The 15,479-nt window shown below is 36.9% G+C and overlaps 2 protein-coding genes across 3 annotated transcripts in view; one reads left to right on the top strand and one right to left on the bottom strand.

Moving 5' to 3' along the window:
- Window positions 1-1,037, top strand: part of abhd12 (abhydrolase domain containing 12, lysophospholipase) — a 34,152-nt gene extending 33,115 nt beyond the window's left edge. For both annotated transcript variants that reach the window (XM_041790173.1, XM_041790172.1), the window contains one exon: window positions 756-1,037. In XM_041790173.1, the coding sequence (XP_041646107.1) occupies window positions 756-801 (46 nt within the window). In that variant the 3' untranslated portion in view covers window positions 802-1,037. The remainder of the gene's footprint in view (window positions 1-755) is intronic.
- A 2,457-nt stretch (window positions 1,038-3,494) lies between these two features.
- Window positions 3,495-15,479, bottom strand: part of pygb (phosphorylase, glycogen; brain) — a 41,776-nt gene continuing 29,791 nt past the window's right edge. The window contains exons 12-20 of the mRNA XM_041789035.1: window positions 11,524-11,638; window positions 11,181-11,282; window positions 10,952-11,099; window positions 8,745-8,803; window positions 8,503-8,644; window positions 7,813-8,020; window positions 7,471-7,605; window positions 7,147-7,213; window positions 3,495-5,717 (exon numbers count right to left, since the gene is read on the bottom strand). Of these exons, the coding sequence (XP_041644969.1) occupies window positions 5,553-5,717; window positions 7,147-7,213; window positions 7,471-7,605; window positions 7,813-8,020; window positions 8,503-8,644; window positions 8,745-8,803; window positions 10,952-11,099; window positions 11,181-11,282; window positions 11,524-11,638 (1,141 nt within the window). The 3' untranslated portion in view covers window positions 3,495-5,552. The remainder of the gene's footprint in view (window positions 5,718-7,146; window positions 7,214-7,470; window positions 7,606-7,812; window positions 8,021-8,502; window positions 8,645-8,744; window positions 8,804-10,951; window positions 11,100-11,180; window positions 11,283-11,523; window positions 11,639-15,479) is intronic.

Raw genomic sequence — 15,479 nt, 5'->3', positions numbered from 1 at the left:
GTCTTGAATCTGTGCAGGGTACAAATGAAACCTCAAGACTATCAAGGTGTTCTAGAGAGAAATGTGCAGCCCAGTGTCAGAAAGCTTGGTTTCAGTCGCAGGTCATGGGTCTTGAAACAGGATAATGACCCAAAACACACAGCTAAAAACATCCAAGAATGGCTAAGAGTAAAACATTGGACTATTCTGAAGTGGCCTTCTATGAGCCCTGATCTAAATCCTACTGAACATCTGTGGAAGGAGCTGAAACATGGCATCTGGAGAAGGCACCCTTCAAACCTGAGACAACTGGAGCAGTTTGCTCATGAGGAATGGGCCAAAATACCTGCTGAGAGGTGCAGAAGTCTCACTGAAAGTTACAGAAATTGTTTGATTGCAGTGATTGCCTCAAAAGGTTGTGCAACAAAATATTAAGTTAAGGGTACCATCATTTTTGTCCAGGCCTGTTTCATGAGTTTGTTTTTAAAAATAATTCTGTTGATCCACAATTCAAAAGCAATGTCTGATTTTCATTGGTTAATTTTTATTTAATTTTTTATTTATTATTACTTTTGTCAGATTCAAGTTATTTCTGTGACCATTGTGGGTTTTTCTTTCATTAACAGAGGCTACCAACAATTTTGTCCACGTGTGTACATAGAGCTTTTCAACCCCTGGCTAAATGTTGATAACTTTACTATGATTGGTTAGACAGAGCAGGGCGTCTTGTCCTTTATCGTTGCTCTAACACGGTCCTGTCTTATGTTCTGTTGCAGTGACTTCCTCGGCACGGCTCACCTACAGAGTGAAGATTCAGCATGAAATCACAGTCACATCCTCGGTCATCGAGCTCATACCAACACCACATTCAGTACTGTTTGTTGTTTTCTGATTGGACCGGACCGTCTCGCATGAACTGGACACAAACGCCTCATTCCCTCTTCTCCCTGTGTTAGCATTCCTCCACAAACACTGGCATCGCAGGGTTGTTTTTAAAATGTGTTTTTAGTTTGAAGCCTGTTATGACTTGAATTATGAATTAAATATTTCTTCTTTTATTAGGCTGTTGATCTGGTTTTTACATGGTCATGACATCTTAATGCCTTGTTTAAAAGGAAAACACAAAAACACACCTGGATCGACCACACTAGGAGGTCTGCAGCACTGAGTAATTTGTGATATCGTTTTTTTTCAGGTAGATCAGTTAAGCTGTGGTCATAATCACAGTTTTGTCAAGTGTAGGGATTGTACTGAGTGTTTGCAGGGATTCTATGACGATAACTGCAGCGCAGAGGTCCAATTAGAGCTGTAAAGTTTCAACTTTCCTCTGTTCACATTCATTCCTAACAGCTGTTCTCCACCTCCTGAACCACAACTGGATTTTGTGTGTAACTGGGATCACATGACTGAAAACAACCAATCAATGAGCCTCCACTTGTTTTGGTCAGACTTCGGAAAAGTCACCTTTATTTTCTTCACTAATATTCTGATGTTACTATAAGAAATACTAATATTCATCTTTAAGGACGCTGGTATATTTTTAGTCACTTTGGGTTTTGAAACAAAAATTAAAAAGTAGGAAATGAAAAAAAAAATCAGGAAGTACAGAATATTCATGATGTGTCCATACATTTTATAAAATACAAAAACATTTTATGTTGTGCAAAAAAAAAAAAAAAACATTTCATGAAACAGAAATGGCCACACATTTCCCCTACAAATAGAGCTAAAAGAAGGAAGTTCCATTAATCTTGAAGGCTCTATGGATCCTTTCTTATAAGTAAGAGTTGTAAACCAATAATGACCTGTGACAGTAGGTGGATGTTTCTCAGTGTCAGCCATTAACTTGGAATGTTGTTTGCAATTCACAAAATTGTTGCAAAATGCAAAATAAATGTGATGATTAATGCTAATTAAGTAATGACAGATTTTATGCATATGCTTATGATGGGGGAATAGTGCCATCTAGATGTGAAAAATGATAAATTTGACTGTTTTTCTTTCAAATGGATCAATTTTGTCCATAAATGGATTATTAGGTAGTGAAGTTTTACATCTGGCAGTACAAAAAAAAAAAAATCATGGATCAAAATCAATTTTGTTCACATCAAAGACTATAATTTAAAAAAAACAATCCCACAGCCTCCCCATCATGTATTATTTCTAAAATAACACATTTAATGTATGATTTTCATCTAAAACAGTGGTATTATGAATTCAAACATTCGAACAGGATAAAAAAAAAACTGAAAATAACAGAATTTTTGGTAGTTTTGATCAGGACTGAAGTTGATTGAGAGGTTTAACCCAAAAAAAAGGAAAAAGATTTTTTTTTGTTTTGGTTTGGTTTTTGTTGTTTTCTTTTTCTTTTTTTTTTTTTTTTAAGTTTTTGAAGTAGACATTTTTTTGATTTCTTGTCGCCAAAGGCTTCAAATCACCATAATATTTAAATATTTGTTTTTTTTTATCAAAACTGAAGTTGGTGAAAAGGTTTAATTTTGAAAAAAAGGGGAAAACATTTTCTATAATTTACTTAAAAAATATTAATTTGTCTTTTTTTTATTAATTTGTATGTTTATTTCATTGAAAACTTATGTTTTTCACTGTGGACATTTTTGCCCTGCATTGCTTTAGGTTGAAAATTTTGAATGATACTGTGGTTAAAGGTCTGAATAAAAGATTTTTAAGGTAATTTAAAACACAGTGGCGCCACCTTGTGGTTAAACTAAGAAGTACAATATAATCAAGCAAAATATGCAAAACTCAGGCCACTCCAACACCCTTAGGGCATGACCCACCAACCCTGGGTGACATTATTCTGCTGGTGGATTTTTGAGATGATCCAACCAATAGGAAACAGGTAGGAGATGGACCAATCATGTCACTTCTACCCGTTGTTGCTATGCTGTTCTCCAAGAGACGTTTGCTTTGATCTCACTAAAAGAGTCCCAACACTCTATCACATACACAAACATTGTAAAAGTCTGAGAGCCAAATATCATCATCAAACTTTAACAGTAATTAATGAAATCTGTTCAAGTGAATCCAGCAGAAAAAAAGCTGAATAATTTGTCTACTTTTTAAAGCCAGTAACTAAGTCTGTAAACTAAGTTTAGATTTATAGCCCTGAAAGTGGACTGAGACAATGTGTGTCTTTGTGATACGATGTTCTAGTAAGTGTGTCACATGCACAGAGAAAAATCAGAAAGTGGGGATTGTCACCACTTAATCCGACACCAGTTAAACTATGACACTCTGGTCTGCAAGATTCATCCTCTGTTTTGTTTTTTTTGTTTTGTTTTGTTTCTGTTCTTTCAAAATATATATAGAAATTGAATTAAAATTTTTATCTGACCTTCTTAAACGTGATGGTAATATTTCTAATGATGTTGATGGTTTATATTGATTGTAAAGGAGCCCTCCCAGCCCACCTGGGGGGCCCACTGGGGCCCACGGCCCTCACTATGGGACATACTGGTCCTGAACATGTAAACATACAGCTCAGACAAACTCTACAAAGGCAACAGAAGGTTTATTTCTAGCAGCAGGCGTTGATTAGTTCTGCAGATACAGTACATTCATGAACTCCATTACCCATAATGCACATGTAACAATGAGGATTTATATGTAAAAATCTGATTTTGACAGTCTCAGAACTTAGGAGGTCCCAGATCCCAGACTCTAGGTTTAAACCACAGTTTAATGAAAGAGTCAATAAGATTAACTTCCATCAAAAAGGCTGAACAAATAGAAACTGTGATGTCAGTCAGTGGAAGAAACATGAAGGTAGAAAGTCAAAGTAAGAAAAAAAGATCTGAGAAAACATTTTTTTCACTGGGAAATATGTCAGCACTACTCTCTCTCTCTTTGAAATGAATGGGATTGGTATTTTTAAAGTCAAAGGACAAATCTTTATGACCCCCCAGTAGTACTTCACTAAAAGGTTTTTAAGGTTTACATTAATAATTTAAACAAGCTGAATTTACCTATAAAGGTTTACAGTACTAGGCTCACTGAGAGTTATATTTGTATTATTTAGGCTAAAATAAACCAGCATTTCTCTTAAAGGAAGCAGAGAAAAACTAGGGCTGTACAGACCCATTGGTTTAATATCAATATCGGCCGATATCAACCATTTGGGAATAACGTGACATGATCAGATATCAGCAGTCAATATTTAAGTGTCTGATCAGGTTTATGCTGGTAAAGCTAATAGCTGAATCACAGAATAGACGTTTTATTAGAAGTGGACAAACTCTTTCGTGATCAGACACAAGAGAAAATGTCAGCACAGTAGGAGTGTTATGTTGAAAAAACAACAGACTGTTGATTTAGGAAATCAAATAATATGCATTGTAAATGCAGCATTGAATCATGGGACATTACTGAGACACCACCCAAAGACTTAACACCCAAAGCAGAAGACCAAAACAGAGGGCTTGTACATACAGCTTCAGTGACTTTAACACCTTAACAAGGCTGTGTGAATTTTTACAAATTATAAAATCAAAAATAACAAAAACATTTATGACATTTCACAAAACTCCTGGTAATCTGATAGAAAAAAAACACTTTGATGATATGAGGTGATAGAAAATCAACTGCTGATTCAGGAATGATTTCCAGTCCAAATTTCAGAGAAAAACCAGACGATGGAATGTTGGTGAAGCTGGGGATGTTGGGGCTTTTCCCCTCCATTTTAGCCAAATAGTAGACCATAGCTGCCACCCTCCCACTTTTCCAAAAGTTGTCAACAAAAGACAGTCAACATGAGTGAAAGAATGTTGGTATATCTGTGTTCTAAAAATTGGGGGATGGACCAATCATGTTAGCTCTGCCTGTTGTTCCTGTTCTCCTTTGATCTCACTGACAGTAACAACATTCTATCACATCATTCCAAGCCCTAAAATTCCAACTCAATTTCTCCTACAGACTTCATTTAGGCTTCAAAAAGTAGAAAAATAATTCAGCTTTTTATTCTGGATTCCATTATTTTTAATACAGATTTTTAATAATTACCGTTGAAGCTTGATGATATTTTTTTTGGTTCTCAGACAAACAATTTGTGTGTTTGTGATAGAATGTTGTGTTTAAGTTTGACCTTCTGTTTCATGCATCATACATCATAAAAATGTGGCGTTTTGATTTTGGCACCCTCATATCCTCATATTTCTTAAAAACTAAAAGCCTTATCACAAAAATGTACATCATCTTCAACTGTCACGTTACATAACAGTTATGAATAGCTATTTTTTTAAAAACATCCTGCCAAAAGAAAACTTTCACAGAGACTTATCTGAACTTTAACTGTCAGCTGGTTTTAACCTCAACTTGACATTTTGAACCAATCAGCCAGCTCTGAATTAAGGCTTTCTGCAGGAGTTTAAAGAAGTTCAAAGTTTTCTTAGTTTAAGTTAAGACAACTAACAGGAAGTGGCTGGTTAGCTGTTAGTTCCAGTATCCAATCAGGATGAGCGATATGTCGAGAAAGAAGACTGACTTTAGTGACACCTTTGGCTGAGTTTGTACATTCAGAGGTTCAGACATCTGAAACATCTCCGTGGTTGAGATCCTCATTTACGGGCCTCAAATGGCGGCTCATTTGGCGGTGGGATCTTCACGTCCGATGGTTCGACCCCCCATATCTCTCGGGCGTACTGAGAGATCGTACGGTCGCTGGAGAACTTTCCAGAGGCGGCGATGTTACGGATCACCATCTTGGTCCACTCTTTGGGGTTCTGAAGGAAACAGGAGCTCATGGTTACTTTTTTATTTTTGTGTTTGATGCTCAGTGTTTGATTCATCAGAGCAGCTGTGACACAATGACCACAACTCCCAGAATACCTTTCAGCCATACAGATCCAATCCCCATATTGACTCTGCTTCTGTCTTCTGTCTGTATTTTTAATTCAGGTATTTCTTGATAATTAACAAATACTCTTTATTTATTTATTTATTTTTCAAGAGTGGCCCTAATACGCCGTTGTAATAAGGGATCGTTTATACATTTAACCAGATGAAGACCCATTGAGATAAAGATCTCTTTTACAAGGGTGACCTGGCCAAGAGGTAGATCTTTTGCCAAGAACAAGTATATGTAGGCCTTTTATGTTGGGATTTTGTCAGTGAAAACAATTAAAACTGATTTTTTTTTTCCAAGTGGGTCCTGGGGGGTCTTAGCTTTTCCTAGACACAAGTAGGGGGGCCCTAAGGACAAAAGATTGGGACCCACTGATTTAGATGTTACATGTTCTAGTTAAATCCACACAAATTCTCTAAAATTTCAAAGAAATTACCTCAGATTTCTGTACACCTGAGTGTGCAACATAAAATACCCCCACATTTCTTCAGATATTCCTTTAAAAGTTCCAAGAAACTTTATCATAAAGCCAAAACATTCTAAAAACATTTCCCCAAAATTCCATGTTAATTCCTGAAAATGTCAAACATCCCCCCCCCCCCAGAAAATTGATCAAAAAAAAAAAAAATACATTCTTCAAAATTCTATGAAAACAACAGAAATGTACTCAAACATCCAGTAATATTTCCTAAATTTTAATTAAAAAAACCCACAAATATTTCAAAGCAAATCCCCTTAAAAAATTAAAATCAAATTTCTAAAAATATAAATACATTTCCCACATTTTTATGAAAATTCACCAAAATTCAAATTTCCCAAACATCCAAATTTCCATGAAAATTTGAGAAAATTTCAAAGACAACCCACCAACAAAAAACACAAATTCAAAGCAAATTCCCCAAAATCAAAAATACATTTCCAGAATTTCCATGAAAAAGCAAGAAAAAAATCTAAATGCCTCCCAAAATTTAAATAAACCCAATAAATAAATTTCCATTAAATGCAAAAAAAAACAAAAACAACAACAACAACAACAAAAGCAAATTTCCCCCAAACATATCCCCCAAATTTCCATGTTAATACATGAAAATATCCAAACAAGCTACCAAAAATTTCCATAAAAATATCAAGAAAAGACCTCAAACCTGGGTGGACATTCTGGACTGTTTTCTCTAAAACTCTAATGACATAAATGATTACTCTGTTGTAGGAAAACCAAGATATAGTGCCCCCTATGTGCACACAGAGTCTAAGGAGGTTAAAGGTCACTTTAGTATTTACTAATTAAACAGAGAAGCCGATCTGACCTTGTAGAGCTCGCTGACTCTCTGCTGACATTGGACGTAGGCTTCAAAATCAGCAAACACCTTAAACCTGGAGGAGAAACATCAGACAGTCAGACTGAAGGTTTTTATAGTTAACATGGTTTGATGCAAGACCTTAGGTTAGGTGTAGTTCTGGATTTGTCTGAGTGGAGCTGATGGCCCCTATGCTCCCAGTCTTTGTGCTACACTCAACTAACCGATCCAGGACTGACAGCTTCGCTGGTTCTACGCCGTGTGGTAAATGTCTGGAGGTAAACCTCATCTCCATGAATAAAATCACAACCACGCATTCTGATTGGACAATACCTATCGTGGTTCATCAGCATGTTGATCAGGTCCTTGAAGAGTTCTGGCTGTGACGGACTGAAGAAACCAGCCTGGATCTGATCCACCGCCAGTTTCAGCTCTGGCAGACGCTCATAGTACTCTCTGGCGTTGTACCTAAAGAGGATATGGCACAGCTTAACGGGAAGTGATGTGAAGTGTTTGAGCTGAACAGGATAGGAATATGATTGATTACATTCATAATGAGCTGGCGTTCACTCTCAGCTCTTCCAACCACAGACCACGTCACTGTCACGCCAAAGCAGAGTGCCACTGCCCAGCTAAAGGGAATATTCTGGTGAAGATAAAGTCAGTCATCCTCACCCTTTCCTGTCCATCTCCTCCACGTTGCTCACTCTCATCCCAAAGATGAAGAGGTTCTCCTCCCCGGCCTCCTCGGCCATCTCCACCGTAGCCCCGTCCATGGTGCCAATGGTCAGAGCGCCGTTCAACATGAACTTCATGTTTCCTGTTCCGGACGCTTCTGTTCCTGCTGTGGAGATCTGCTCTGACAGGTCTGCTGCCGGGATCACTGGTTAAAAAACATCAGTATGACCATGCTTTATTGATCCTGATCCTGTTCAGGAGTTTCATCTCTACTTATACATAAAAACCATCATTACCTCCGTCAAGGAGGTTATGTGATCGGGAGGGTTTGTTAGCTTGTTTATTAGTTTGTTTGTTAGCAATATAACTCAAAAAGTTATGGATGGATATTGATGAAATTTTCAGGAAATGTCAGAAATGGCATAAGAAGAACTGATTAGATTTTGGGAGTGATCTGGATCACCGTCTGGATCCAGGAATTTTTTAAAGGATTCTGTACTATTAGGTGCTAGGGCTAATGGCAGAGGTCTGCGCTCTCTGAGTGCTTTTCCAGTTGTGATCATATTTTATTGATCTGGTCTCCCATTGATCCTGAGCCTCAGAGCTTCAGGAGTTTCAGCTCTACTTACAGATGAAAAACCCATAAATGAGTGGTTCCTGCTAACTTTAACTCTTCTCTTCTCTTACCTCGCTCCGCCAAAGACACACGGTAGTTTTCCAGGAAGATCACTTTGAGTTTGTCTCCCACCACTGGGTCGTTATTGATCACATGACCCACCGAGGTGATCAGTTTGATGATCAGCTTGGCCATGTGATAACCAGGAGCCGCCTGCATGAAAGAACAGACATAAACACTGTTAAAGCTGCACTTTACAAAGTCATAAGTTAAATTCACTTAAAATACCTAATGGTTTATTATCAGGTCAAACCTTTCCTCCAATCATCACTGTCCGAGGGACAAACTCTCTGTTCGGCTCCAGTCTGATTCCTGGAAACACAATGAAAAAAAATATTAACAATCAGAAACACATAAGAGAAATGTTCAGTTTCACGTTATCCTCCTGAGACCTGAGCTTTAGTTTAAAATACAATTTTTGTTTCCCATACTTATTTGGGACAAGTAGAAGTTCTTTCAAAGTCCACATCAATTCTGTAAAATAAACAAAAAAAAAAGCTCCCTAAAATTTAGGTGAAAATTTCTAAACATAATTTAAAAATTCATGTAAAATACAAACTTCCTAGATGTCATTTTTTCAGATACGTACAAGTTAGAGATTTCATAACTAAGAAAACCACTTTCCATATTAATGCTAAAGTATCAGAAATAGAGCGGTTATTGCTTCAATGTCCAACGCGGAAATCTATCACCTGTTGTTACAACGTTTTGAGCCAAATTGATGCACTGATTTCACAAAGTGCTGCACAGAAGTGGCAGAGGGATTTAAGGGTTAATATCCTAGGGTTAATCACCTATGTGTCTGAAATGTAAAAATGTCTGTTGGAACCTTTATTCACTGTGTGTGGCTCTGTCCTAAAATTCAGGCATACTGGATAGACATTCTGAAAGATATAGAAAAAATATTTGGTTTGGTTTTGGACATGAATCCTCTTTCTTTACTGTTGGGATACCCAAACCAAGATGCACTTAGGAATACCTGCTCTAGCAGACTATATGATATCTTTACATATGCTGCAAGGAAGAACATTTTTTTGTCATGGATAAGTCATAAACCACCTTCCAAGGCAAACTGGCATAGGATAATCATGGATTGTTTTCCTTTAGAATATCTGACATGTTTGCTTCATTCTACAAAAGGACGCTTTTTGAAAATATGGACTCCATACCTTCGTTTCTCGAATTCCACTGTTGCTTCAATACTGGCAACTACTTTGCTTGACTGACCATGGACGTTGCCCATGTGAACTGTACTGTACTCTTGGTTTATCTTGTCTTATTTGTATTTTTATTTTCTGCACTTTATATGTTTATTACCTTTGCCCACAATGATTGTATTGGCCATTGTCTTGCTGAGCTGTTTTGTTTTGTTTTGTTTTTGTTCTTTCCTTGTTATTTGTAAAAGGAAAACAACAAAACTCAATAAACATACTTGAGAAAAAAAAAAGTTCCATAAAAGATACCCCAACATTTCTTCTAATATTCTCCAAATGTTTCAGTAAATACTATCATAGAGCTTAAACATTCAAATAAAAATGAACTCCAAAACTCTGTGTAAATTCCTAAAAATCCTGACGTAAATAACCCAAAATTTCAAAGCCATCCCCTCCCCCTAAAATTTTGTATCAAATTCCCTAAAATACCAAAAACATTCCCAAATTTTAATGAAAATGCTTGAAATTTCCCAAAAAATTGGAAACGCGGATGTATTTATAAGATAATAAATCATGTGTTGGACTGGTTTGATAACTGGGGGCCTAGACTGCACACAAAAGGCAAGGATGGGATATTTTATAAGCCTTGATGTCATCATCTTCAAAAGCAAGATAGGAATGTTTTAGAAGCCCTAATGTCATCATCTTCAAAGGCAGGGATGAATTTTTTAAGAGCTTTGATGACATCATCTTTCTAAAATCTATTAAAGACTTAAAGGATGACATCATCAAAGGCAGAGGGCAGAATGTTGGATGTAGCGGTCTTTTTCCCTCCATTTTTGCCAAACAGCAGGCTATAGCTGGAACCTTTTGGAGGAATGAGTGGAACTGGTGAGGTTTTCCCTCCCTCCTCGCCAGTTCCACCCACTTCTATAAAAGTTGCCAACAAAGTACAGGCAATGTAAGGGGAAGATTGTGGGAATATCTGTGTATAAGACTGTATAATGATGTGTGGTTCATGAATGAGTCTGTTTTTAAGAGCCAGCTCTTTAATATAAACAACAGTAGCTGGCTCTTGTATGAAAACCAATTTACTTTCTTTCGTTTTTGTTCTTTAATCCACATTTAAAATGCCTGATGACACATGAAGAGCTGTTTGGGGGCCAAAGACTGGCTGTTATTACTGATCTAAGCCAAATGATCCAGATCTCTAGAAAGAGATGGCTTTCCCATTACAACGAGAGAGGCTGGACAGACTTTAGCTGTGGAAACACCACAAAGATCGGTGTTAACTGCTCTGTCTTACGGTTGTAGAGCGTGATGGCGTGCAGACAGTTGAGCAGCTGCCTCTTGTACTCGTGGATCCTCTTCACCTGGACGTCAAAGATGGACTCTGGGTTCACTTTCACCTGCGTCTGGTCTTGGAGGAATGTGGCGAACTTCAGCTTGTTTTCCTGAAAGCAGAGATAGAGAAAAGGTGGTCAGACGGCTGAAGAGACATGCTGACATTCACACGCACAGACAGACGAACCGACCTGTTTGACTTTGGCCACGTCTCTGATGAACGACTCGTCGTCCACATACTCGAGGATTTTCTTTAGCTGAAGGAGATCAGTGGGGAAGTCTTCTCCGATCCTCTGCAGACAGAAAATTAAGATTCAGATGTGATTTAAGGAGGAACTTAGGCTTAGAGTGAAGCGATCTCAGTTGGTCAGCAGAACCTGAACGTTGTAGTATATTAGGACCAACTCAAACTGAGCTGCTGAGGCTTTGATTCAGAAAAGACTCAGTCTAAGTCAAAGTTAGGGATGTAAATCCTCTACCCTCTTATTGAATCATGACTGAGTCCTCTAAATTTGGTCTCAGGAGAGCTCTTACCTCAGCGATGACGTCAGCCAGTCCGGGGTTACACAGCAGCAGCCAGCGGCGTGGAGTGATGCCATTCGTTTTATTCTGAAACTTCTCTTGGTCCACTTCATGGAAGTCTTTAAACCTGCAGAGAAAAACAAGAAGGTGGTTCCCAAGTTTTTCCATATTTTTCAATCAATCAGATTCACTTCATAAAAAATGTTGCAGTTTTGACTGCTGTAAACCAACATTCCTACAAAAATTTAAGATACTAAGACCTGGACTGTGAAACCATAGATATCTACAGAACAGTAGATACGCCAGCACGCTGTGGCAGCCTGCTAAGCGACGTGCCTATGTGGCGGCCATCTTGGCAGGGGCGACATTAAAGGCAATGCATGTACATTGAAAATAAATCATAACTTGCTCATTTCTCAACCGATTTTCATACGGTTTGCTTTATTGTCAACGTCAAAACATGTGCTATTAATACAGAACATTTGAATAAAAAAAAAAACGGAAAGGGCTTTCTACCAATGTAGCCTACAATTTTAGTTATTTTACTCTTTAAGTCCAGAGGTCTGGGAATCTTTTATGTTCAGCCATTATATATTTACAAATGTATATACATAGACATATAGTTGTATGTATAAAAATAGAAAGATAAAGATATACATATATAGAAAATATGTTTTTAGATTGAAATATTTAATTGCAAAGGTAATCAAATAATAATTTATGTTAATTTATTTGTCTCTCTCCCCCTCATCTCTCTCTCTCTCTCTCTATATATATATATGTTTATAGAAACAAATACACTGTGGAGATAGAATAGAATAGAGTTTATTGCCATTTTTACAAGTTAGAAACAGGTACATTAAAATTGTTGTGCGTGTCACTGAGTAAATAGTAATACTTCACTTCACCTTGGACTTAAATAACGTATATAACTACACATATAACTGTAACATATAGAACTTATATAACTACTACTAATAGTGGTGGTAGTACACCAACCACTACTGCTGATACTGGCACTGCTACCACAACTGGTAATACTATTACAAATGCTGATACTACTTCTACGACTCTAAAGGCTATTTATACTACTACTGCTGCTTGTACAACTATACAACAGCTAATGTTTTCTACCTGTTTTCTACCTCCAAAGAAGCGGAGGATTTCCACCGAGGACATCCCTGAGAGGTCGGACCACGACAGCAGTGAAGGATCTTTTTTTCTGCAGACTCACTGCAGTAAAGGTACACGGACTGCCTGACAGGTACTGATTAAAACGTCCATAGAGACTTTTTTTTTTGGTTTCTCTTTTATTAGAGATATATAGGTTGCCATAGCGACTATCCTTTGCCTATGTTTCTAGAAATACCTTTTTTGCCACTGAATGGACCTGTATAATGATTATTATTGTAATTTTCTTTTATTTTAAGCCAGTTTTATCATTGAAGATACCTCTGTTTTAATGATCACCTGTATTTTCTTTACTCTCATTTCTACCTGGTATCAGGCAAACCGGAAAATTCAACCATTAACACGGTTATAATTTTTACAATCTGGGTTCAGGATGTAAGTTCTAAAAAACTCTGAGGTGCCTGTTTGACGGACACCACAGGCGGTCCCTGGTGCAGGTTTACGTAGTTCAGCTGCTCCTCCCCTGAGTGGACCAGCGCAAGCCCCTCTTTTTTCTGTTTGAATAAGGGAAGGGGAAGTTTGGGAACTCCAATGTGTACTTTGTGTGTGTTTTTTATTTGTTTCTATGAATGTTACACTCTCGACATGGCATTGGTAGATGTACTTTTTTCTTATTACACTTGTATGACTAAGATGTACTGTTTATGGAACAAACAAAAAATCCCAGTACTGGAATTAAAGTTATGAGCTGGAATGTCAGGGGACTAAAGAAACTGGCAAAATTGAAACAGGTTATGAACCGTATTAAGCATCTTAAATCAAAGATAATTTTTCTTCAAGAAACCCATCTTACAACTTCAGATATTAAAACAATAAGAAATAGATGGCCCGGTCAGGTAATATATTCAACATTTAATAACTATGCTAGAGGTGTACTTGTTCTTATTCACAAAACTATACCATTTCAAACTATAAGAGTAATCCAAGATCCAGCAGGTAGATATGTTATTGCACATGGTAATGTCCTCTCTTACACGTTAAATCTTGTCAGTCTTTATGGTCCAAATGAGGACAATCCCAAGTTTTTTGAAGACCTCTTTCTTACTTTGGTTACACTAAAAGGATTGTTTATCATTGGAGGAGACTTCAACTGCACTTTAAATCCTGTTATAGACCGATCTACAGGTTGTGATACCTATAAAGCACGAACAAGAAAAATATTAAAACAATATATAGAGGATATAAATTTGGTTGAAATATGGAGAGAACAAAATCCCAGCAAAATAGAATACTCTTGCCAATCATGTATTGGTAAATCTCGCTCCCGCATCGATTATTTTCTTGTCTCAAAGGAACTTATTTCAAAGATTGAAAGCTGTGAATACAGCAGTTTAGTAATAAGTGATCATGCTGATATCTCATTTAATATTCACATGGAGAAATTTAATAACAATTCACCTAAATGGCGACTTCAGACAAAATGGTTGCAAAATCCAGAATTTGTAAAACATGTGGAAGCTAAAATTGATTGTTACTTTGAACTAAATACTAACCAAACTAGTGCCAGTATAAGATGGGAAGCATTTAAGGCATATAGCAAAGGAGAAATGATCAGTTTCATAACCACTAAAACAAAACAACAAAATAGAGAGATGGAGCATTTGGAGAAAGAAATTAAATCCTTGGAGACAAAACGAAATGAGAAGAATGATTTAACAAAACAAAAACACCTACTTCTTTTGAGAACCAAATACAATAAATTGTCTGCTGATAAAGTTGTAAAAAGTTTAATGTGGCTGAAACAATCCTATTATGATCAAGGAGAAAAAGCAGGAAAACTTTTGGCATGGAGAATTTAAAAAATGCAATCTGAGAGAGCAATTAACAGTATAGTCACATCTTCAGGAGATTTAGACAGAGATTTGACAAAAGAAGAAATATCAAAGGCTATTCAAAGTGTCAGTAGTGATAAAAACCCCAGGGCCCGATGGGCTGCCGATTGAATTTTACAAAACTTTCCAAGGAAAATTAATTGACCCACTCTTAAACATGTATAATGAATCATATCAAAATGGAACGCTCCCACCGACTTTAAGACTAGCGATGATAACGTTGATCCTAAAACCAGGAAAACTCCAACTGAAAGATCCTCATATAGACCAATAAGCCTAACTGGTTGTGACACAAAAATACTGTGTAAAGCTCCAGCAAGGAGATTGGAATCCTATATCCCACATCTAGTCCATAATGATCAAAATGGATTTGTGCCTAAACACCAAGGGTTTCACAATATAAGAAGAGTTCTCAATATAATCCATGCAAAGTATAATGCAAAAGACACAGTGGTGCTGTCACTAGATGCTCGACATATTTGTTTAACATTTTGCCTAGATATGGATTGGAGTTAAGTTTCTTAAGTGGATAAAGATATTGTACACAAATCCAGCTGCAAGTATACTAACAAATAGTACAGTCTCTAAACCAGTTATTTAGGAGCGTTCCACTAGACAAGGGTGCCCTCTGTCACCGATGCTGTTTAGACTGGCTTTAGAAACTCTGGCTATGATGATTAGAACAAATACAAACATGTCAGGCATCCAGATTGGAAAACTGGAACATAAAATATCTTTATATGCTGACGATATAATTCTGTTTTAACAAATCTATCAGTCAGTATCCCAAACTTACTCCAACAGATCGAATTATTTGGAAGATTTTCTGGATACGACATTAATGACACAAAGTCATCAATACTTTTTCTAAATAAAGAGGAGAGATCAAAACCAATCATACAAACTCCATTTATAAATGCAAAGGAAGGATTTACCTATTTAGGT

Source organism: Cheilinus undulatus, linkage group 6, assembly GCF_018320785.1.
Source record: "Cheilinus undulatus linkage group 6, ASM1832078v1, whole genome shotgun sequence".
NCBI classification, from domain to species: Eukaryota; Metazoa; Chordata; class Actinopteri; order Labriformes; family Labridae; genus Cheilinus; species Cheilinus undulatus.
This window is presented reverse-complemented; position numbering and strand designations above follow the sequence as displayed.